Source organism: Pseudorasbora parva, chromosome 12 (assembly GCF_024679245.1).
Source record: "Pseudorasbora parva isolate DD20220531a chromosome 12, ASM2467924v1, whole genome shotgun sequence".
NCBI lineage: Eukaryota > Metazoa > Chordata > Actinopteri > Cypriniformes > Gobionidae > Pseudorasbora > Pseudorasbora parva.
Genome location: NC_090183.1, coordinates 11136238 through 11161430, shown reverse-complemented (window position 1 = coordinate 11161430; position 25193 = coordinate 11136238). Strand labels below are relative to the sequence as shown.

At 39.8% G+C, this 25193-nt stretch overlaps 1 protein-coding gene across 1 annotated transcript; it reads right to left on the bottom strand.

The window, feature by feature from the left end:
* Window positions 1-19866, bottom strand: vps16 (VPS16 core subunit of CORVET and HOPS complexes). Its single transcript, XM_067459063.1, has 22 exons — window positions 19655-19866; window positions 18427-18515; window positions 18233-18324; window positions 13961-14089; window positions 13713-13857; window positions 13484-13599; window positions 10755-10877; window positions 7779-7834; window positions 7490-7674; window positions 7032-7108; window positions 6705-6836; window positions 6431-6594; window positions 6189-6297; window positions 5034-5168; window positions 4818-4926; window positions 4607-4704; window positions 2619-2723; window positions 2334-2411; window positions 2040-2209; window positions 579-675; window positions 350-453; window positions 1-162 (listed from the first exon to the last, which is right to left on the bottom strand). The coding sequence occupies exons 1-22, from the start codon at window positions 19702-19704 to the stop codon at window positions 18-20; spliced, it is 2508 nt and encodes an 835-aa protein (XP_067315164.1). The 5' UTR covers window positions 19705-19866; the 3' UTR covers window positions 1-17.
* Between the last annotated feature and the right edge of the window lie 5327 nt (window positions 19867-25193).

Genomic DNA, 25193 nt, shown 5'->3' with positions numbered 1-25193 from the left:
GGCAGAAGTGGAAAGGCTCACTTTTTGGCAGCAGTGGCTTTAGCACGATTGAGGCGCTCCACCAGAAGTTGATCAGTGGTGGAGGAACAGCGTGACAGAACAGTACTGATCTCAGAGTCATTACGCCTCTCGATGGCAGCCTCTGCGGCACCTTCCACATCCCTGAGTGAGAGAGAATATTATACAGCAGCTCTTTGTCTTAATCATGAACAGTAAGGTACACTTTCAAAAGTATGGGGTCAGTAAGATTATTTTTTAGACGTCTCTTATGCTCACCAAGGTAGCATTTAAGAACTTTCAGAATACACTTACACAAAATGGTGTAAACATTTTCGGAATAACCTCTTACCCCACTGCAAGGTGAGCTTTGACCTTCTGCTCAGGTGTGACTTTAGAGACATATTTCTTGGCTTCATATTTGTTATGGTGTTTAATGCACACCTCAACAAATGGCTGCAATCCAAAAAGACAGAAGTATGATTAATTCACAACAATAATTCTAAGAATAATACACAACAATAATTCTAAGAAAAATACTAAACAATAATTCTAAGACAGATCAACATGACATCAGTTACCAGGTATCCGATAGGAGACTTTTTGCTTTTGGCAAACTTCTCCAGCTCTTCCCAGTCCTCCTTCTCAGCAAGAGCCTTCAACTTCAGCCACCAGAACCTGATAATGAGAAACACCTTCACTCGTTTCATAATGATATTCCCATTATATTATTCTTCATTTACATACATACATTATATTGATATCATATTAAACATCATTTGTAATGGAACAATAATGTAGCTATAAAAGAGCTGACATGAATTTCTTTGACCTAAATAGGCAGCAGTAATTTTACTGTCTCTGAAAGTGACATGTAAATGAAGCAACAAAATCATAGCCAATCAGAAGAGATTTGATGTATAATACACAGCTATGAGCAGAGGGGTTGGGACCAATGAGATTTCATTGTAGGCATTTGTCACATTCAATCCTTAGCTTATGAATATTAATTAGGTTAGCAAAAAAAGAGGTAGGGACATTATGTTCCTGACATTTGACACATTTATTACCACTTGCTGAATTTGATGTTTACATTTTAACCTGTTCATCCTTCTCTGATGACGAGTTTACCAGTGATGTCGAGTTTGTGAACAAATCATTTGTTTAAACCGGTTCTTTTTAATGAATTGGTTGAACCTTGTCTGGGGCTCGAGTAAGCACAGATCTACAAGTTACTCAATCTAAACTCACTTTTGGACTTGTCTACCAGTTACTGTGGCTTGTAATGAGCCAGTATCCATGAGTGTATGACCCTATGATGGCAGTTTTTGGCAGCTCATTCTGCACGAATACATGTTTCTGATTCTGATGTCTTTTGCTGAAGAGCATAAAATATAACAAATAAAACGTATTGGAAATATAACTTCAATGATGGTAGTAGTTCTCGAGTCAACAGTAGTACACTTATAGCAGTTCTCTCAATCTCAAGTTATGAGGTTACAACAGTCCTCGAGTTACCAGTACACTGAACTTAGGAAACAGTTCGGACTTGGACACAAGCCGCTGCTGATACGAGCATGCGTTTACAGAGCAGTTGACTTGAATGAGGGGTTGAAATGAAAGTTTTCTTCTTTTTTTAAATAGTTTATGTATAAGGTGAGTTGATTTAAACTAGTTTATTCAACTTATATGCTTTAGACATGTGAAACATCTGTGTTTCACATCTTAATTGGTTGCTTTAATAATATAATATGTGCCATCATTACGTGATTAACTAAACTGGCTTTTTTTTTTTACCGGTTCATTGAAAAGAACCGCCAGAAAGAACCAGTTTGCGGAAAATAATTGATAACCTGTAACTCACATGAGAACACAGCAATAGCAAACCAAAAACATCCAATCAATTCCCCATGGATAAAATCAAGTCATTTTTTCTTGTTTGAAGAGCAGTTTCACTCAGATATGTGTTGAGGTTTTTGACACCGCCAGTGGGAAAGATAAACTATAAAACTTGTGAGTAAAACTATAAATAGACCGCGCACCTCTTGTCGGGCACTCTGAAGTCTTTGTAAAGTTGTTCGGCTTGTTTGTGCAGTCCCACAGACAGCAACATGGTCATGGTGTCATGAAGAGAGAATCCCACGAGCGGCTCACCCTTCTCTTCCTCTAGCTTCCTCTGAAACCGCAGCAGACGCATCTCATCTTCTGTGGCCTGACAGAGAGAAAGGCTATAATTCCTCTTGATAATACACAGATGTAATGTTCTGGCTATAAAGACAAATAACTCTGACCCAGGCCGCTAATCTGCCTGTATCAGAAGAGTCTGAGGTCTTCACCTTGGCAGAAAATTCATTCTTGGCTTTGTAGTACTCGTCCACGGCACTTTGTAAAAGAGCAATCCGAGTTTCCAGTCTCTGCAATTACACACATAATAAAACTACCATTAGAGTGTAAAGTACTTAAGCTAGAAAACAAAGAAGACAAACCTCACAATTGGTGGAAAAGAAATTGAGCCATTATAATTGATTTAATCTTTAGAGCACTTCTGTCATTCAAATCATGTAAGTGAGAAGAAAATGAGGAAAAACCAAAAACTACTGTAAAGAATGGCAAGCACCAACCTGCTCTTTATAGCTGGCCTTTACGTAGAAATTACCAAGTTCTTCATGATCATCATCTTGATTGAAAAGATCTTTTAGTGTATCCTGCTCCTGATGTTTACAGAACTGAAACATAACGATATAATAAACAATTAAGGTTTAAAAATCAAGAAGACAATGCAAGAACATTATCATTATTATAAGTGTTCTCTGATGCTATAAATAATAATGTTATTTACTATTATTTATATAATATTATAATGTTTAATAATATTTTGCATTAGCTTTTATTTTTATATTTTCAGATTTCATTTTTATTTTTAAGTTTTAGAAATTTTGTTGTGTGCTTTTGTCTTTTTTCAATTAGATTTGAGTAATTGTAGTACTTATTTCAGTTAGTTGCAACATTTTCAATTTTGGTTTGAGTTATTCATGTTTATGTTAAAGGGGGGGTGAAATGCTGTTTCATGCATACTGAGCTTTTTACACTGTTAAAGACTTGGATTCCCATCCTAAACATAGACAAAGTTTCAAAAACTAATGTTGGGCGTTTGATGGAGTATTTCTGTGTCAAAAATACTCCTTCCGGTTTCTCACAAGTTTCGGAGCGTTTTTTTCGAGTATGGGTCTACTTGACGTTAAAAAGAGCGGAAGGTCCTTGTATGGGCCGTACGGGCTCTTCTCCCGGTAGGGTGCGCGCGCGTGACTAGAGCACGCTGTAAACACTCTCTCAGATGCAGATCCAGTCGTCCGTGAACACTTATGTGGCGCGCCGCGCTCCACTTTATTCCTATGGGTGACGTCGAGCGACTTCAACGCTTCAGCACAGCATTCCGGGAAGGCAGCGCTGCATTTGAACCGATTTGAACGCAGAAATGACGGGAAGCTTCACAACATCGTTTCAGTTCCGTCTCAAAATGGATTTACACGCCACTGCTGTCACAGAACTTCACCAAATCAGACCAAAGAAGTGTGTTTTTGACGGAGCAGCCCCAGCGATAAAGGTCCTGCTTTGGAAGCAGCCGGTGAGTTAACTTAAACTGCTTCAAATGTCTGTGCTGTCGGCTACGGACGCATGAGTAAACATCAGTAAACGACACGATCGCGTGCTTCGTCATTCAAATGCTCTAACGGTTACTCCATTGTTGTTCTGTATAACGTTACAGTATTCTGACGTGCAAAACCGTTTTGCTTGCTACTTCTAAGGTCTAGTCGCATACAATAGTCCATAAACCGAATCATGTCCTCATACACTGCGAGTAAACACACAGAAATGTGGAGAGGCCATTAAATACAGTAACTTACATACCACAGAGACGGACGTCCTGATGTTGCCGTTTCTCCTGTTCAATTTATTTCTCCCTCAGATTTGATTCTGGATCATTATCTGTATTAGCTGAGATAGCGATGGGTTCCTCCACGCTTAAGACGTCACCGCTTTGCGCGCTTGTCATTCTTTAGCTCCGCCCACACGATACGCCTCCAGGCGCTCGGTTTTTTCCGGAAAGACTCGGTACAGCCTATATTTCTTTTATAAATATGATAAAACTAAAGACTTTTCGGAGATATGAAGGATGCAATACTACTCTATAGGTACTCAAGATTGACATGAGATTGACTGAAACTGAGTGTTTCACCCCCCCCTTTAAGGTTTCCCATATATTCTTTATATTTTATTTTATATAAATTACCAAATATTAAAAAAAAAGATTTAGTTTCAGTTAACAATGAAAATACTGTAAAAGAGCTGATATGGGACATGTAAATGAAGCAAAATCGTAGCCAATCAGAAAAGATTTGATGTTTAATACACAGCTATGAGCAGAGGGGTTGGGACCAATGAGATTTCATTGTAGGCATGAAATCACATTCACACCTTTGCTTATGAATATTAATTAGGTTAGCAAAAAAGAGGTAGGGACATGTTCTCCTCATAAATATAATGTCTACGGTTCTCAGGTCTGCAGCAGCAGGGTGTGCGTGTGTGGTAGGGAATCGGATGCGTGTACCTGTCTGTAGAGGCTCAGAGCCACAGGTTGGTTCCTCAACATCATGAAGAAGTCTCCTCTGTTCAGCTCATTCTTCAGGTACATGACCACTGTGTACACTAGCATCCAAGAAAACTTGTAGGTAGGTGAACCATTTCTATGTATCCATTAGTCTATTAAGAAAATGTGTATCTGTAACAGGGTGTGTGTTTCTAAGTTTTGGAAGTTTTACCGAGGTCTGTGTCTCCACTCTCAATGGCTTTGCTCAAAGCCAGAGGACTCTTCTTCATTTTTAACAACAGTGGGACCTGCTCACCAGAGCGAGGCTCAAACTCCAATAACTGAAAGAGAGAGACCAACACAAACTGACTGACAACCCATAATATCAGTTAATAATAATTCTATGGCCCCAAGTCTTTAGTAGCCCGTGGTCTGTGCGTGCATTTACCTTAATGGCGAGCTCTGTGCGTCCACTCTCATATGCTTTAGTGGCGATTTCAGAGTAGGAGATTCCTGCAGCATCAGCTAGCTTCACACTCACAGCTTTTGCTATGACTTCATCAGATTCCTCCTTCTGCTGCACCTACATAAAGGAAACAAACCTTTGAAGGTTCACTTAGGCACTTCACTTCTCACATGCTTCCTTTTGTTTATTGAGACCTCTCAGACCAGATGAAATGTAATACAAGTTTTAAAATAAAAAGTGCAAAAAAACACCCCATCTGCCCCTGCAAATGTGCTCTGGTTCTGTAAACAACAGCTGTGAAAAGCCTTGATGTGGTTTTTATAAAACTCATAATGAACGGGAGAAATCAACATTATAATGAATGTGGATTGTTATGCTAACCAATGCTACATTTATTTGATTAAAAATACAGTTAAAAACTGTTATATAGTGAAATTATCACAATTGAAATAGCAATTCTCTATTTAAAATGTAATGTTCCTGTGATGGCAATTTTCAGCAGCCATTAATCCAGTCTTCAGTGTTACATGATCCTTCAGAAATCACAATAATAAGAAATATTTCACAGTATTAATAATTTTGAAAGCAGCTTTATTTTTGTGGAAACTACAATACATTTTAAGATTCTTTGATGAATATAAAGTTCAAAAGAACAGCATTTATTTGAAATGGAAAACTTTTGTAAAAGTGTAAAAGTCTCCAGTCACTTTTGATAAATTTATATATAACTGAACACACAATCTTAAATGAGGTTTATATAAAATATTGAAATAATACAAAATCAAATTAAAATAAATTAAAATCTTAAATATATATTATGTAATATTATACCATAGTGATTGATTGTTGTTGTTCATAGTAATATTACAATACAAAAACTCAAATATTAACATTACATGAAATCTTCATAAATGCCTTTTACTCAGTCTTCAAAAATGATCTCTCATTTGCACACACATGTCAATTTAGTAAATGGTAAATGTTCTATGGTTGTCACGTTAACTCATAAACCAACCACTTACAGACATCTGGCATTTGTAGCTTTTAATAAATGCATTATTTGGCCAGTTTTTGCATACTTTCTTATTAGTGAGGATATTTGACCTTCAAAAGTATAATAAATAAGCACACACACACCTTGTAGCAGGCCCAGTGTTTGAGTACTCGGCTCACTCCCTGATATTCTGGAGTCTTTAGATAACGACAAACCTCAATAGCCAGCGGATAGAGTTTACGATAAACCAGTCTGAGACAGAGAAAGAGCCATGACTTAAGATGAATAATCTGCTTTGATAGATTCATTTGAAAACTTTACTTCCTTTGAAATGAGTAAATCACAAAACAGATCCCGGCAACGGAAACAGATAAAATCGCCTCACCTGTCGATGAGCACCTGTAGTGTCATCTGTTTGAACTGAGTGTGGGTAAGAGGAATGCCGATGGTATAGTCTCGAACTGCATTCAACACCCGCAGGTCTCTACACATGCTGACAAACTGCTCAGGAGGAAAATTGCTCAAGAAGCACTTCCCAAATGAAGCCGCCTGCAGGAAGAAGAAGAGAGAGGGAGATACATCATAAACCCATGTTTAGTGTCATTCCTTCTGTAAATGAAATGTCTCTCCACCCGTGACATTCAGCCTGTGTGGCTCACCCTCAGGAGTGTTTTCTGAGTCTCGGGTTCATGTTCATGTCCAGCTGCCTCCACACATTGCCTCACTGCCTCGCTCAGCAGACTCTGCTCTTTAATCTCTCTCAGATACTCATCTGCCTTCTGACTCTCTTTCTGCAAATATTTTCACACACAAAAGCCATCATTAGACACAATATACCTGAGTAATAAGCTTTCAACATTGAAATGTTTTTATGTTGGCAAAAAATGAAACATCTTGTCCTAACAGATTATTCATCTATTATGTATTAGGAAACTTTGAACTGTGAAGACTCAAGTTTTAATAATGTGTATCCAACATAGTCTTACCTCATATTCTTTATGCGCCTCCAGCAGTAATGCTCCAGGAGCCATCGAGGCAATTTTAAAGATTTCTTCGCACGCACCTGCAGAGAATCATGGGAAAATCAAATCACTTGTGGGCTTGTGGGGCGTAGAACCTTGCACCATTAACTATACAAAACCAATCAAATTTTGAGGTCAGTAAGATTTGTTACTGAAAGAAAATAATAATACTTTTAACTTTATATTCACCAAAATAACCCTGAAAAGATGTATTGTGGTTTCCTCAAAATTATTAAGCAGCATATTTCAACATTGGGAAAACATAAGGAATGTTTCTTGAGCACCCAATCACTATATTATAATGATTTCTGAAGAATCATGTGACACTGAAAACTGGAGAAAAAAAGTTCAACTTTGCATATATGGAAAAAAAATTATAATACTGTTCAAATGTTAGGGCTCAGTAAGTGTTTTTTTCTAACCTGGAACCTCTTGCAAAAGCTCATGGTGTGTTCCACTGATGATCCGGACCCCGTCCAGTTCTGGCACCAGAATCGATTCATCATCCAGGTGGTACTTAATTGTTTCTTTACACTCTCCCACCACTAGGAGAAGCCCATCCCACATGACCACAGCCGATGGCTGCTGACTCTTGGGCCTGCGACACCTGCAAGAAAAAAAAACATTACAAACTTGTCTATAAACTAATTGGGAGTGAAAACAGCATAAACAGAATATACATAAATTATGCAAAGTGAAATGATCTTGTACCAGGCCATCTGTTTAGGGGGAGTTTTGATTTTGGTGTCCACCTCGCTGAGTTTCTCCTGCACAAGACAACATTCCTCACATGATAATGCTTTGTTGTGCAAAAGTATTAAAGGGATAGTTCACCTAAAATAAAAATTTAATGTTTATCTGCTTACCCCCAGGGCATCCAAGATATAAGTGACTTTGTTTCTTTAGTAGAACACAAATGAAGATTTTTAACTCTAACCGTTGCAGTCTGTCAGTCATATAATGCATGTGAATGGCAGCAAAATCTATGAGACCAAAACCAACATTCAACGCGCGATCACTTCCAGTGAGTGAGGTCAATGTTCACATGAGAGATCACTTCTGGCGCTTGCGTAAACTACGCCGGATCATGTACATTGATCTCACTCTTCGAAAGTTATCGCGTGCTGAAGGCTGTTAGACATAGTGGTGTATTAGAGGTAAATAATTATATAAATACTGTTTGTTTTCTTGCACAAACCAATCGTTTCATGTCTTAAGACATCAATGTGTTGCCACGAGCTGCAGTGTTTGATATGGATTTGTCTGTGAATGTTTTTTTCCCCCCTCTCATAGATTTTGCTGCCATTAAAATGCATTATACGACGGACAGACTGAAACGGTTGGAGTAAAAAATCTTTAAAAAAATCTTAATTTGTGTTCTACTGAAGAAACCAACTAACCTACAGTGGGTACGAAAAGACCCCCTCAAATTTTTCAATTTGTTATATTGCAGCCATTTGCTAAAATCATTTAAGTTAACTTTTTTCTCATTTATGTACACACAGCAGCACCCTATATTGACAGAAAAACAATTGTTGACATTTTTGCAGATTTATGAAAAAAGAAAAACTGAAATATCACATGATTCTAAGTATTCAGACCCTTTGCTGTGACACTCATATATTTAACTAAGGTGCTGTCTATTTCTTCTGATCATCCTTGAGATGGTTCTACACTTTCATTTGAGTCCAGCTGTGTTTGATTATACTGATTGGACTTAAATAGGAAAGCCACACACCTGTCTATATAAGACCTTACAGCTCACAGTGCATGTGAGAGCAAATGAGAATCATGAGGTCAAATGAACAGCCTGAAGAGCTCAGAGACAGAATTGTGGCAAGGCACAGATCTGGCCAAGGTTACAAAAACATTTCTGCTGAACTTAAGGTTCCTAAGAGCACAGTGGCCTCCATAATCCTTAAATGGAAAACTTTTGGGACGACCAGAACCCTTCCTAGAGCTGGTCGTCTGGCCAAACTGAGCTATCAGGGGAGAAGAACCTTGGTGAGAGGTAAAAAAGAACCCAAAGATCACTGTGGCTGAGCTCTAGAGATGTAGTCGGAGAAACTAAAAAATAGGATAAAGTTGTAGAAAGTCAACCATCACTGCAGCCCTCCACCAGTAGGGGCTTTATGGCCTGCATGGAGTTTGCTAAAAAAAAAAAACACCTGAAGGACTCCAAGATGGTGAGAAATAAGATTGTCTGGTCTGATGAGACCAAGATAGAACTTTTGGACTTAATTCTAAGCAGTATGTGTGGAGAAAAATATCACCTGTCCAATACAGTCCCAACAGTGAAGCATGGTGGTGGCAGCATCATGCTGTGGGGGTGTTTTTCAGCTGCAGGGACCGGATGACTGGTTGCAATCGGGAGAAAGATGAATGCGGCCAGGACGAAAACCTTCTCCAGAGTGCTCAAGACCTCAGACTGGGCTGAAAGTTCACCTTCCAACAAGACAATGACCCTAAGCACACAGCTAAAATAACAAAGGAGTGGCCTCACAACAACTCTATGACTGTTCTTGAATGGCCGAGCCAGAACCCTGACTTAAACCCGTGCTGCGTTCCAGTTCATTTTTATTATCCCCTTCACTCGCAAACTTCCCTCCGTCTCGTTCACTCGGATGTGCGTCATGCCTACGTTGCATGAGTGCCCACTACTGGCGGAAACTTTGCAAATGGACTGAACTGGAACGCCCTAAGCCCTTGATCACTTGGAATCCATTATGGAGTTGATATATTATTTATTTTTTACCTTTACGAAATTGTTTAATGCAGCATTCTATATGTATATGGATGTGTTTGGGTTGTTTTAAATGTTTTTAAAAATAGTTATAGTTGTTTGTGGTGGGGTAAATTAAACGTGATATGTGGTGACGTCACAATCGCGTTGCATTGTGGTATATGAAGCTGTCTGAAGTGTACATATGAAGTAGACTCGCTCACTCGGTCAAAATCGAGGGAGCAAGGGTCTGTCCATACAAACTTCCCTTGTCCACTTCACGAAGTGGAACGCACTTCAAAATGGCGGCAGGGATTCCCCCAAGGGGAAGTGCTTAGGGAAGTTTGCAAGTGCGTGTCTTAAAGTGGAGTGGAACGCAGCCCCGATTGAGCATCTCTGGAGAGACCTGAAAATGGCTGTCAACCAACATTTACCATGCAACCTGACAGAACTGGAGAGGATCTGCAAAGAGGAATGGCAGAGGATCCCCAAATCCAGGTGTGAAAAACTGTTGCATCTTTCACAAAAAGACTTGGCTGTATTAGATCAAAAGGATGCTTCAACTAAATACTGAGCAAAGGGTCTGAATACATAGGGCCATTTGATATTTCAGTTTTTCATTTTTAATAAATCTGCAAAAATGTCAACAGTTCTGTGTTTTTTCTGTCAATATGAGGTGCTGTGTGTACATTAATGAGACAAATTTACTTAAATGATTTTAGCAAATTGATGCCCTGGGGGTAAGCAGATGAACATAACATTTTCATTTTTGGGTAAACTATCCCTTTAATACTGTAATTAACACTTACAACAACCTCATTGCTCAACTTAAGTGAACAGCGTAATGAACTGAATGAAAAACAATTGCTTAGACAAGTTGTTACAATTGTGATCGGAATATATCGATTAATAAAATACATTGAATATATTGCTTAAACTAGATTATGTTGCTGGATTTAACGTACCTTTAGGTTGGACGTGCCCATCCACACATGGCCAGAGTCAGTGAGGAGTGCCAGATACTTATAACTGAATGAGACACATATGTGAACTATACTGGATGCTTCTGGAGAGAGACCTGGAGGAGTCTGACACACACACATACACACAAACAAATACAAACATTATTTAGCAAATGCTTTCTAATCCACATTGGCTGTTTTCACACTTATTTTGAATGCTTGATCCGAACCGGAGTCCGATTCCACACTTGCATTTTTGTCATGCCACCATAAATTACTAGTTTATCTATAAAGAGTTTTAAACCTTTGACTAAACTAGCCAGCTCCAATGTTTTCAAAATGTTTTTAAAAGACAAAGTCTCTTATGCTAATCTGCATTTATTTAATCAAAAATACAGTTAAAACTGTAATTCTGTGATATATTATTACAATTTAAAATAACTGCTTTCTATTCAAATATATTTCAAAATGTAATTTATTCTTGTGATGCAAAGCTGAACTTTCAATACCACTACTCCAGTCTGCAGTATCACATGATCCTTCATGTGATGATATGCTGATTTGGTGTTCAAGAACCATCTTAATATTATCGATGTTGGAAACAATTGTGCTCTTTAGTATTTTGTGAAAATCTAGATTTTCTATTCTTTGATGAATAGAAAGTTTAAAAGCTCATAAGCATCATTTCTTAGAAGTAGAAATCTTTTGTAACATTATAAATGTCTTTACTTGTCAATTTCTTTACTAGAAAATTATGTAGGGATTCGAGGAAATTACCTGAAATGGATTAGGTCTTAATTTGAAAACAGAACTTTTTCGGTTCAGACGGGGGAATTTACATCTACTTCAGCACTGCTATCATGCGGTATTCTGCAAGGACCCGTTTTAGCACCAGTATTTTTTTCACTGTATATGCTTCCGTGAGGTCAAATCACGAGGAACTACGGTATTTCTTTTCATTGTTATGCAGACGACACCCAGCTGTACCTTCCGTTAAAGCCTACTGTCTCTTTGGCTGAGTGTTATGACGAGATTAAGCTGTGGATGTCCACACATTTTTTTATGTTTAAATGAAACAAAAACAGAATTGGTTTTATTTGGCCCTTCCGAGTCCTTTGATACATCCAAAATTGACTTAGGTGCACTTTCACCTTTTCGGATAGCCTAGAAATCTAGACGCACCCTAGCGGCAGCAAATCTAATCTGCCCGCGAGTGTTGTCTAGCAACTCTAAATACCCTTCTGAGCTGTATTCGCCTAACTCTTGTCGGGCCAATCACATCGTGTATAGATTCGGTGGGCGGGGCCATAATGACGACGGCCGAGTTGCGTTTGCGTGCTTTTACTAAACACAGAAACTGGCGAACGGCGGTCTTTCGAATCAGCTTTGACTGCGACCCTGGAAGACTTGGAGTTAAGCTTTTCTCTGAGAAAAGAACAAAGAACGGCACTGAAGTCATTCTTAAAAAGGGAAGATGTGTTCGGAGTTTAGCCGACCAGATACGGCGAATGTTTAATCAACAAGCTCTGCTTCACCTTCGTTGCTCTGGTTGGTTGTAGCGCTATCCTATCGCGTGCAGAGGGAGTTTGAAAGACAACCGTTTATCCGCCCCTCGGATTGAGCCCTGTCAATGGTAAGTTTCCAGACCAAACATCTTGATGTGGGTCTGGCTTGTCAGGCTACTTTTCAGATGCATCAGGTTAAAAATTTAGGTATAATTTGTGACAGTGCATTAAAATGTGAAAAACAGATAAACGAAGTCGTTAAAACTAGTTTCTTTTTTTTAAGACTAATCGCTAAAATAAAGTCCTTTGTGTCACAGAAGGACCTGGAAAGGATAATCTATGCTTTTATTTTCTCGCGATTAGACTATGGTAATGCACGATATTATGGTTTTCAACAAAAAAGTTTAGACAGATTACAGTTGGTTCAAAACGCAGCCGCAAGACTTCTGACAGGTACTCAGAAAAATGAGCATATCACCCCTGTAATAAGAGAATTACATTGGCTGCCAGTTTCCTATCGGATTAATTTTAAGCTTTTATTATTTTTTTTAAAGCTTTTTTAAAGAGATCGTTACGTCATTAAATCTCTTAGAGGTCCTGCGGACGTACCGGAAAATGAGGGGAGACCGCTCTTTTGCCGCTGTTGGTCCTAGGCTGTGGAATGGGTTACCTCATTATATCCGGAAGTGCTCCGATCTTAGGGAGTTTAAAGGACAGTTGAAATCATATTTTTTTGCTTTGGCATTCGATCATACATGAGTGTGTGCTAGTGGTGTCTATGCTTTGTCTTATGGGCTTTTCTATGTTATTTTATTCTTATTTTTGATTTATGGTGGTGTAATGAAATTGAAGTTGGATGTGATTGTATAATTATGTAGTATTTGGCCCTTGTACAGCACTGTGGTCAACTTTTGTTGTATTAGTATGTGCTTTATAAATAAATTGAACATTGAACATTTACTTTCACTTTTGATCAATTTCATGCATCTTTGCTGAATAAACGTCATTTCTTTAGAAACCCCAAACTTTTGTACCGTACTGTATATAAAACACAATACGTTTAAAATTGAATGCAAAGTGAAATCACACTGACATTTCAGAAGACAGCTGTCTCCTCTATTCTTACAGTGAGTGAGAAAAGTTTTGTCTAAAAGTGAAGATTCATTCAAGAGACTGATTCAATCTAAAAAAATCTGTGTAGTCTGATTGTGTGCGGGTGTTCTTTACCACAAGTGTGCAGGCTGTATTGTCTAAAATGAACAGTTGTGATTCGTTGGCCACCAGCACTTTACATTGCCTGTCCTGAGTCAGGACTGCCCAGCATGAGGGCGCCCCCTGTAGACCTGAAATAAAATATCATTAAATTAGAAAAAAATCTGAGTTAGAACCTCAACTCACTTACAGAACCATAAGGAATTATGGAATTCTTATAGTAGCACAAGGAAGGCATTTTTACCTGGAACTTCAGGTAACCGCCTCAGTTTTATGTCGTCAATGTTTGTGGCCAAAGTGAATCGCAAGGCACCAGTCAATATGGCAACTCCTGTCCCATATGGCGAATGGAAAATCTTGGTGTCCAGCACTTGACTCTGAGAAACTTCCTGTAAGAGTATCAATGCTATGGCTCAGTCATAAATCAACACTGATTTAAAGAAGCAATGCTTTAATAGTATAGAATTTATTTGAAACCATGGTCATTCTCACATTGCCCATGCTGAAGTGTCTCTTAAAGCCACCAAAGAGATCATAGACAAGCACAGTGCCATCCTCCTGAACACACAGTAGGTCCTCAGTCACTGTCCAACCCAACTGCTTCACCACACCACTCTTCCACTAGACAGAGAGAGAGAGAGAGAGAGAGAGAGAGAGAGAGAGAGAGAGAGAGAGAGAGAGAGAGAGAGAGAGAGAGAGAGAGAGAGAGAGAGGTTACTATACAGCATTTCTGTTTACAAAAGCATTCAAACAGAGCAGTATTTTTTGGTACCTCATAGTCAATGCAAGGGCTGCATGATTTAAAAAAAACAAAAAAACAAATCGAACTTAGTTTTCTAATAAAAACAAATTGCAATTCAAAATGTGAGTTTAAAATGATCCAGGTTGGCTGTGATTGTTTTTCTTTTTTAGTGCTGCACAAAAATTGTTGATAATAAATAAAATATAAAAATGAATAAGTAAAAACGAAATAAAAATATGACCAATATTTTACTGTAAACACTTTACAATACGTTTTTATTAGCTAGTTAAATACATTAGTTAACTACTTTAATTAACATGAACTAAGAATGCAAGCTTTTATGAATCTTGGTTAATGTTAATTTCAACATTAGTTGAACTAATACATTATGGAAATGTTGTATTCGTTAACATTAGTTAATGGACTGTGAAATAACATGAATAAACAATAAAAAATGGGATTTTTAACTAACATTAATAAATACTGTAACAAACGTATTGCTCATTGTTAGTTCATATTAATACATTAACAGTTTAACAAATGAGACCTTATTGTAAAGTATTACCAAAAATATATATTTAAAGGGTTACTTCAGCGATTAGCATATGGCTTTGTATCAGTAGAAACCCTGGAGTATATTCAAATGATTGTGCTTTCCCCCCTCATATCCCTCTGAGAAAAGAGATTTAAGCATTTTATCTCTGGAAAAATTCCTCCTGTGACGCAAATTGACGATATTTGCATCATAGGAGGAATGTTTGGCCAAAGGCTAAAAACTACAGCCAGCAGAGGGAGCCATTTCCACATGTTTTGAACCCGCGCATGGGGGATGGGAGATTACACCCAGAGCTCAGCTCAGCTACAGGCACTTATTTAAACGGAGCTATGGTGAGCAATGCAAGTCTTTTAACTTCTCATATTAAATTCTATGAAAGTTAAGCTTGCAAAGGCATGGATAGAAACGTGCCAGACTGAACTCGGGTTGCGAATGAATGCCGCGAGTGTAGACACGATTACCTCAGCTCTCATCACGAGCTCATTTATCTGACTCCTGCGGGGGGGGGGGGGGGGGGGGGGGGGGGGGGGGGGGCTAATGGGGCTTAATGGGTCCTGCACACTGTGCGATTTTTCAAAATCCTTTGCGAATGTCCCTTGTCAGACTGTACGAACATGATCGCCATGTCACACTGTAAGATCTCAGTTGACATTAATGTCAGACTGCACGATAGTGAAGGCGCGCTAAAAACGGACGCGCGCAAGAAAACTCACCCGGAGTTCATATCATCAATGAATGACGCGTTCGGTGATGGTGGGCTGCATTACACGCGGGACTGAAATGCTGGCTACAAACAAATCTCTAGCTCTCGTTTTGGGTATAGTTTGTCTTGAAAAACGGAGATATTTGACTGTCGTCGTAGGAGAAGTCACACTGCAGGATTCTGTGCCAAATCTTCTGACACTGCCAGAATTTCGTCTGAGGTCAAATTTGATCGCAGCGCTCATTAATCGGCTGCCGGTGAACATGTCAAACTAACGACCAAAGACGTCAGATTTTAGCCTAGGATCAGAGGAATCTTTTAGGATTTGCTAAATTTGTCCCAGACGGCCAAATCATGGCCAAAATCGCACAGTGTGCACCCGGCTTAAGCCCCGAATGTTTTTCAAAAGCCCAGAATCTTTTAGTAAAAATAAAAAAAATAAAAATTCATTTTGTTTCATTTCCTCTCAGTCTTTCAGACTGGAGCGGCAAAAAATGAAACAAAAGCTCCTTTACCGTGTGTGTGGTGGTCGGCAACGCGTCGCACACATAGACTGTCGCAAAATCCCCAGCTTGTTTGCCAATGCCAACTGCCAATAAAAACTAACGAAGAAGAATATACATCTTCTTCTTCGTCGTTGTCATCAGGGATTGGCGGGCTTTTGTATTTCACCGGCGTCGTAGTGAACTATAGTTAACATGGACACATTTTTTTAAAAAGGAACACTAAACCTCACCGGCCAGAGAGAGATTCTGCGTCAGACGAGCGTGTTACAGGTTTGTGAATTCGCTGTTGTAACACTTGAGTTAAATGAGTGTACTGCTGGCTAGCTAGAGTTACGTTGAAGATTAACGTTAGGTTTTACTTATTAAGGCGAGACACGACAGGTGAAAACAAAGTCAATTTTGAGATTTTGGGCCAGTTTACTCCCTTAACATGTAAGCTTTCATGTCACAATAAAAAAAAGGCAACATTACACATTTAAGGGTGTTATTTCATTATATTTTGTCACCGTGCGCCTTTAGATTTCTACCTGAAATCATCCAAAGTTTTTCTAACGCGAGCTCCCGTGCCGTCTCCATTCACAGAAACGTCATGCCTGGTATCATTATAAAGCTCTGTCTCACACACAACGCTGTCTAATCCAAATATGGGCATTTCCTTTGTAGAACTAACCAACCGCGAAAGTTTGCAGCCGAAAACAACATCTGATTGGTCATGGATTCTGATGTATCAAATCTGTCAGCTAAGCACAAAGTAAACCAAACTGAACTTTAAAGATTAGTAATGATGTTTACACCAAATTCCAATGTCACCTATGCAGGCTAACTTAAAAATAGTCAGATAATGGTTGCCTTTTTTATTTGCCAGGGGTTAAAATGAGTCATCCTTAACATGTTTGGTGTTTTGGATTCACTACAGCTGGAGAACAGTTAAATACCAAACAGGTTGTAGGCTCTACTGGGTGAATCGTTTTTTTTTTTTTTTTTTTTACTAACTTATTTTCCCAGATAGTATATAGATTTTTCGGCATTCTATTATCTCAAACAGCCTGAAAAATAGTGCATTTAGCTGATGTAAATGGAAAAAAATCTCCCCGGGGGAGTATACCCCCGGACCCCCCTAGGTTTGGGCTAAGCCCCGTATGTTTACATTGTCTGACTCCGCCCCTGCCTGCAGTTAGTGCTCAGTGCTGTGATACTCGCGCGGTGACTCACTCATTATATTGAACAGACACTTTCAGTTTTTAATTGTAGTGTCTTCTCCAACTCAGTCACAGTAATCCAGTAGGTGGCTTTGGTAATGGCCTCACAGGGCAGCGAAGCATTCTGGGAATTGTAGTTTTTCATCCCCATGAGAAAAAAATACATTTTCTGTCTTTTCTCAGTCTAGAAGGCACCAATAATAATAAATGATGATAATAATAGCAATAAAACTGTACAATTATTTTGTTGATAAGAGCTTCTCATTACGTTTTTCCTAACACCAACTGAATGGAAACAAGACTTAGTGTACAGAATATGTTGGTAAACATGTGAAAAACAGTTAACTACTATACATTTTCCAATCAAATTCTAACAAATGAAAACTATCATTATTGCAGTATTATTACAGCATGTTGCATTCCCAAAAGCACACTAAAGCGCCTCAAACTCAGAGCACACGCAGAGATGGAGTTCATGTGGAGCAGCATTTCACGAGTTCACACTTACAAATAAGTCAGAGAATAAACGGTATGCATATTTGGCGTGCTGTCCAAGGAGAGGGCTCCGAGCTCGGTATTTGGCTTGAACCCAGAGTGCTCTCCCCGTATCTCTGGTTAGGAAAGTTAACCAGGTGCGTGTGAGGTAGACGGGGTGGTGGAGGGATGCTGCAAACTTTTTCGAGGAACATTGGTGAGTTACTGGATATTTATGTGATCCTCCACTTGAGCTGATTGGTAGACATGTTGATAACTGATTGTTGACCGCTGGTTAGAATGACATCATGATTGGGTAGATCATTTAAACGTGCTCCTCCCGAAATAATTTTTTTAAGAAACATAATTTAATGCAAACTGAGCCGGTCTGAGATGTTGCAAATACTGGCGAATACTTACGTGCAAGAACACAGTGCCATACTTCACTCCAAAACACGCAGCGCATAAAATGTGTATTCTAATAAGTTGCAGCCTTCGCAATTTGAATCGCACAAAACCACATCATGAGTTGTGTTTTATTTTGATTAATCATGCAGCCCCTGTGTGCCACTGTGTGTTCTTACTGGAAAACTGGCCAGAGGCAGTCCTGAGGAAGAGTAGATCTCTAACTGAGGTCTGGCACTGGGAGAGCGGCGGATGCGCCCCTTCAGGAGAGCTGATAGAGAAAGAAATGTCATTCTCTTTGAACTCCATAAAACAACTGAGATATAATCTTACTCAGTAACATTCAGCTGGGCTGATCTCACCCAAACCTTACCGATGGGACCCCCATATGGAGCTGCAGCAGCTAGACACTCTCTCAGACCATCTTTCAGATTCCAGCCCATCTCATACAATTCTATCTTTCTGTTTCAGAAAAAAGAAAAGAAAAAAAGAACAAAGAAGAGGCAGAAGAAAGGGGTTAAAAATGAAAGCATAATAGCAACTGGTATGGCTGATTTGCTGGACAACACAGGCTAATAGCTTTGCCTAAACTGTAGAAGACATTTGTATTTTATATATTTAGGGGATACGAATGACAAATGTCTGGGTTTTTGGTTGACATTAAAGTTCAAAAACATGTAAGTTCAAAAACAGGTATATTATTTTGTAATCAACTGAATGTGTTTTTTATTTACTTTTTACATTGCTTCTTATATATATAAATCTCTAAGAAATGTCTTCATGTGCTATACGAAATGTCCTACTTCCCACTTCTGAAGCCCACTTGGCCTCAAACTATAATGTCACTACTGCAGTATTAATAATAGCACAAATATGTAATAAAAACAAATATTATGATATTATAATAAAGAACTCAAAAGAACTAAAAGTTTCACCCATGTTCACATAAACTGAGTAATAAATCAGTAAATAAACCATTAAATAAAAGTAAATAATAAGATAAGATCTTTATTAATAAAATAGTTGAGTACAAATGTGTGAAGTCTGTATTTAGTGGAAGTACTGGTTCGGCAAATTTAAATGTGCAGTATACTGGTGTACATTTAAAAAATAAACTTTTTACAAACCTATATGTATTTTTACACAACACATTTAATATATCCTCGTTGCAGAAGTCAGGTCATTTGCATGAAAAAAAATATTTGTAAATGAAAAGCATTATTTTTGACTGCAGTTGTCTTGCCTTCCTTTTCTTGATGAAATATGAATACAATAATTTTACCATGGTCAGACCAATGTGATTAGATTATATAAAGTAAGACTATATAGAATGGTTAGAATACATAAACAAACTAAAGTTGTTTGTCGATAACAGTAGCTTAAACACATTTCGAAGAAACATTCGGTTGTGCTGCTAACTCATTCACTGCCACTCATGACAGCTGTCACATGACCCAACAACTCATGACAACAAACATCCCGTTTAAAAGCTCCACCGAAGCGAAATGAGCAGGTTGAGCATTTGTGCAGTGTAATGCTTTCATACACTCATATTCTTCACCATTTAATAAGCAGAATGATTAAGCTGTTCTGTTATTTACCTGTAAAAAGCCTCGCCCAAAGGATTCCAGTTCGCTGTAACAAACGCCATGACCTCTTCTGGTGAAACCTAGCAATACTTTAAGTTTATGATAAATATCTCTGTTAACGCTGCATTATGATAAATTATTTTAAAGGTGTTGTTTTACTTCATTCTCCCTCGACCATCTCTTCCCATCATCTTCTTCGGTCTCTGTGATGACGTTGATCAGAGACCAACGTCTGTGTTTAGCGCCTTCTAGTGTTTGGAAGTGGCACTACAATAACAGTGTTCAGTAAAGGCGATGCGGTCTCTAATTGCTTCTTTATTTTAGTTTATTATATTATTTTATTATATAATGTATTATTTTAAGTGGCGACAGGTTCCCTGTGCTGCTTTTTATGCACACATTATTATCCATACTGCGGCCGAAACGCGTAGACTGCGTTGTCACGTGGCATCTGTTACTTTTTTCAGAGGTGTTACCGCCTTGACGTTTCTAGAGTAACGTTACACGCTTTATAGATCAGTTACAAGCTATTAGAAAAAGCCCGAAAGCCCACGCACCTCCGGACTCCGGAGGAAGACAACTTTCTTCAACAACAATTCGCCGAGCAATGAATAATAAGGACTTACCACATGGTGTCGCTGCTCCTCCACATGTCACGTCTATCCAGCTGCACCACACCTGATATGAGCACCTGTTGTGTCGTTTGATCCAGGAATGGACAGAAGAATTGCGCAGGTGGGTTGGCTTTTAAAACGTACATAACTTTAGGAACCAGTCTGGGCTTAGCTGTTTGTGTGTGTGTGTGTGTGTGTGTGTGTGTGTGTGTGTGTGTGTGTGTGTGTGTGTGTGTGTGTGTGTGTTTTTGTGTGTTTGTCTTTGCATTGAATGGATCTTTTCGAAATGTAGCCCCATTCAGCTAGAATGTAGCAGGCTGTAATCATTAGGACTTTTGTGGTGGGAGATAACACGCCGCTGTTGAGCATCTCAAAATCGCATTATTGTTAATATTACAAAGGCAGTCTTGCTATAATTATACTCTTGTCTCGTGAGGTTGAGGGTTGACTATATACCTGTCAATCAAAGGAGACCACTGGGAGTCAGTTTTTCATCAACGAGCACAAAACAAATTAGCTGAAGGATACATCATTTTATTAACAACAATACATACGTATAATAATGTTTAATTTATTTATGTTTATTTTAAATATAGATCCTGCTATCATTTTTATTAGTAGTATTTTTGGTAACACTTTACAATAAAGGTGCACTAATATGCATTAATTCATGCTAAACTAATGCACAGATACTCATGAGTTAATGTATTATTAATGGTGAACTAACCCATTTATTAATGATTAATTAAATATTAAATATATCACAATGTATTCATTCCTTAATAACATATTATATTAACTAATAATGTAAATTAATGTGTTAATTACCACAAGGGGTCAAAGCCATGCATTTCAACTTCCAGTTGTCTGCTTTAATTAATCATTAGCTGATGATTTTTAAAGGTATCATTATGTTATGACTTTACTTGTTGGGGCACATGACTATTAACTAATTTAAAATTAATTTAAAACCCATAACCACAATTACATATTTACTTAATCAATTAGTTAATAGTCATGTGCCCCAACAAGTAAAGTCATAACATAATGATACCTTTATAACTCATTAGCTAATGATTAATTAAAGCAGAAAACTGGAAGTTGAAATGCATGGCTTTGACCCGTTGTGGTAATTAACACATTAATTTACATTATTAGTTATTATAATATTTTAAGGAATTAATACACCATGATAAATTTAACTAATTACCATGTAATGATTACTTAATCTATTAATCATGTAGAATCTTCATTAGTTGCTGATGCAGTAATCATTAATAAATGGGTTTGTTCACCATTAGTAATACATTAACTCATGATTATCTGCATAAATTAAGCATGAATTAATGCATATTAGTGCACCTGTATTGTAAAATGTTACCATATTTTTTATTTAATAGTTATACCTTATTGTTCATTCTAGGATATATATGTGTGGGGACTCAAAAACAATACAAAAAATATCTGTGACTGTGAGTCATACTTTAAAATTAGCCACATTACAAACGCAGTACTAATGAAAGAAGACATGACAAAAGAAGATTTTTGAGAGGAGGAGGGCTGGGTCTAGGGAGGAAAATAAATAAATTGCATGGGCGTAGATTACGCGGGGGACGCGGGGGACGTGTCCCCCTCACTTTTAATAAAATGTATTTTCGTCCCCCGCACTTTTACTGGGTCTCACCGATCCTAGTCGACCCGCTCCGAGCGGGATTCGAACCTGCGCGAGGGCGGGCAAGTTAACAGGGACGCTAAAAAACAGCTTTCTCTAATCTCGGTTGAGAGCGCGCTTCTTGAGGTCACGGGCAAATGTATTTACATAGAAACCAAAGTGAATACATCAAGATTTAAATTCAGAGACAAAAAATTATCTATGCAGGACCTGTAATTTTATTCGAATCTAAATATGAGGAGGGCGCGCTCTCACAGAAAGTCCAAAAGCGGATTCGTAGAGGTAATAGCCTACCTCTGGAGCTGTAGCTGAGCTGAAGGAAAATAATCGTTATGATGATGAAACGTGACGACGACAATCAGACGATTGCGACAATATATGCTTTATGTGTGTTTTTCAAGTCATCTCAATGTAGGCTATTTATTGGCAATAAAGTAGGCTATATGAATAATGCAGCTTTTAATGTTTAGTATCTTCTGCTCACCAAGGCTGCATTTATGTAATCTAAAATAGTTAAAACAGTACTATTTTGAAATATTATTACAAATTAAAACGTACTCGGTTACTTTCGTAACCTCGGTTCCCTGAGAGAGAGGAACGAGTATTACGTATGGGGAAAACTCCTTTTCTCGAGAATATGAAGCAAAACTTTAATAAAGGTATCCATGTAAAGCGCAGTGCCGCTGAACGGCCATAACTCAGCGCGAGGAGCGCTCTGATTGGCCGGGCCACGGCAACTGCATGAACCTATGGTGAGGCGGCTGAGAGGAACGAGCCAATGGGGGGCGTTCCAGAAGCCCGCCGAAAAAAGGTGCTTATATTTGCATACAGGAGGCTATATAAAGCCCTGATTTCGCCATAGGTGTCAGGTTTTTAGATCGACTGAAGCGATACCTGAGAAGCATAAACACGGCACGGAACGTAATACTCGTTCCTCTCTCTCAGGGAACCGAGGTTACGAAAGTAACCGAGTACGTTCCCTTTCGAGAGAGGTTCCTCGTATTACGTATGGGAACACAATGTAAAGCGCCGTGTGTGCTGACTGACCCAGTATACCCAAGCACATGTAAATAACCCCCGAGACACCGAAGAGGCGGCTATAAGGGGGGATGAAGAACCGGAAGAGTCGGTTCATTTGAACGGCTGATCGGACAGAGTCGGTTCATTTGAACGGCTGATCGGACATAGTCGGATCTTATGATAAATGAAAGTGCTTAAGGACTGAAGTGTACAGGCCAAAACTAAAGGCAATCTGTTTACCAGGGTCAAGATAGAGCCTAAATGGAGAGAAGCCCTGCTTGTAGAGCTGGAACCTCCAATTTATAGAATCTGATAAAAGTGGACGGAGAGGCCCAGCCTGCCGCCGCACAGATATCTTCCAAAGAAATGCCACACGACCAAGCCCAAGATGAGGCCATGCCTCTAGTGGAGTGGGCTTTAACGCCTATAGGGCAAGTCAGGTTTTTAGACTCATATGCCAGCGAGATAGCGTCCACTATCCAGTGTGAGAGTCTTTGCTTCGTGACAGCACAACCTTTAGTGCGGCCGCCGAAGCAGACAAACAGCTGGTCCGACTGCCTGAAGGGGGAGGAGCGCTCCAGATACAGTCTCAGAGCTCTGACCGGGCAGAGCAGATTCGCGTCCTGTTCACCCTGAGATACGGGTAAAGGAAGCAGAGTAATAACCTGTGCTCTAAAAGGGGTAGAAAGCACTTTGGGTATAAAACCATGTCTCGGTTTAAGAACAACTTTGGAGTTGTTGGGCCCGAACTCGAGACAGGACGGACTCACTGAGAGTGCGTGTAAGTCACTCACACGTTTAACCGAGGCCAGAGCCAGCAGAAACGCAGTTTTGAATGATAAAAGCTTTATGGTCGCGGTCTGGAGAGGCTCGAAGGGGGGACCCTTCATAGCGTCTAGAACCACCGCGAGGTCCCAAATAGGGACCGAAGGGGGGCGAGGGGGGTTCAATCTCCTGGCCCCTTTAAGAAAACGTACAATGAGCTCACTTTTCCCTAGTGAATGTCCCGCGACCTGAGCGTGGTTAGCTGCTATGGCGGCGACATAAACTTTGAGCGTGGAGGGGGAACGACCCGCGTCCAGTAGCTCTTGGAGAAAAGCGAGTACTTCTGTTATCTCGCATGAGCGTGCGTCGATATTTCGGACGGCACACCAGTTAGAAAACACTGACCACTTCAGAGTATAGAGCCGCCTCGTCGAGGGGGCTCTAGCTTCCGCTATGGTGTTCATAACTCTGTCAGAGAGGTTTCCCGATACCAGTTGATGGGCCATACGTGGAGGGCCCATAGTTCGGGACTGGGATGCCAGATCCCCCCCTTCGCCTGCGTGAGGAGGTCTTTCCTCAGCGGAATGGGCCATGGGGCTGTGTCTGACAGCTGGATCAGATCGGAGAACCACGTTCGGTTCCTCCAGAGCGGGGCTATTAAAAGCACCGCGGATGCTGTCTCCCTGATTTTCTTGATGGTTTGTGGTAGCATCGCGATCGGGGGGAAAGCATACAGCGGGAGACTGGGCCAGACATGGGCCAGGGCATCCCTGCGTTTGGAGAAAAATATTGGGCAGTGAGTGTTGTCTTCTGAGGCGAAGAGATCCACTTTCGCTCTGCCGAAGGTGTTCCAAATTAAGAGAACCGTTTGCGGGTGAAGAGACCATTCCCCTGGGGGAATGGTTCTCCTGGATAACATATCCGGACCCACATTCAGAATACCTGGCACGTGAGCCGCCCTCAGGGAGCTCAGGTTGTGCTCTGCCCATAAAAGGAGATGCTTCGCCATGCGGTGAAGGGAATATGATCTCAGGCCACCCTGGCGGTTTATGTACGCTACCACCGACATGTTGTCTGAACGAACCAAGACGTGGTGGTTCTTTATATGTGGAAGGAAAGCTCTCAGCGATAAGGCGACCGCTTTCATCTCTAGACAGTTTATGTGCAGCCGCTTCTCTGTTTCCGCCCACAGGCCAGAGACCGGCTTGCCCTCGTGTAGGGCTCCCCACCCCCGAGTGGAGGCATCTGTCGAGACCACTTTCAACTTCGTGACTGTGCCCATAAGCACGCCCCTCCGATACCACTCTGTCCTCGTCCACGGAGCCAAAGTTTTGACAACGCTGTGGCTCACTTTGACGGGAAAACGGCCCCATTTCCATGCATAAGGAGGGACACGGGCGCGTAGCCAACGCTGGAGGGGACGCATGTGTAGCAGTCCCAGCCTGAGCACTGACGATGCCGAGGCCATAAGGCCGAGCAT

Coding starts and splice junctions, on each gene's coding strand:
- vps16 (XM_067459063.1), bottom strand. CDS start 19,704: ATGGCGTTTGTTACAGCGAACTGGAATCCTTTGGGCGAGGCTTTTTAC. Junction 18,325..18,426: donor TCCATATGGGGGTCCCATCG/GTAAGGTTTGGG, acceptor TTTCTCTATCAG/CTCTCCTGAAGGGGCGCATC. Junction 14,090..18,232: donor TGCCTCTGGCCAGTTTTCCA/GTAAGAACACAC, acceptor CTCTCTGTCTAG/TGGAAGAGTGGTGTGGTGAA.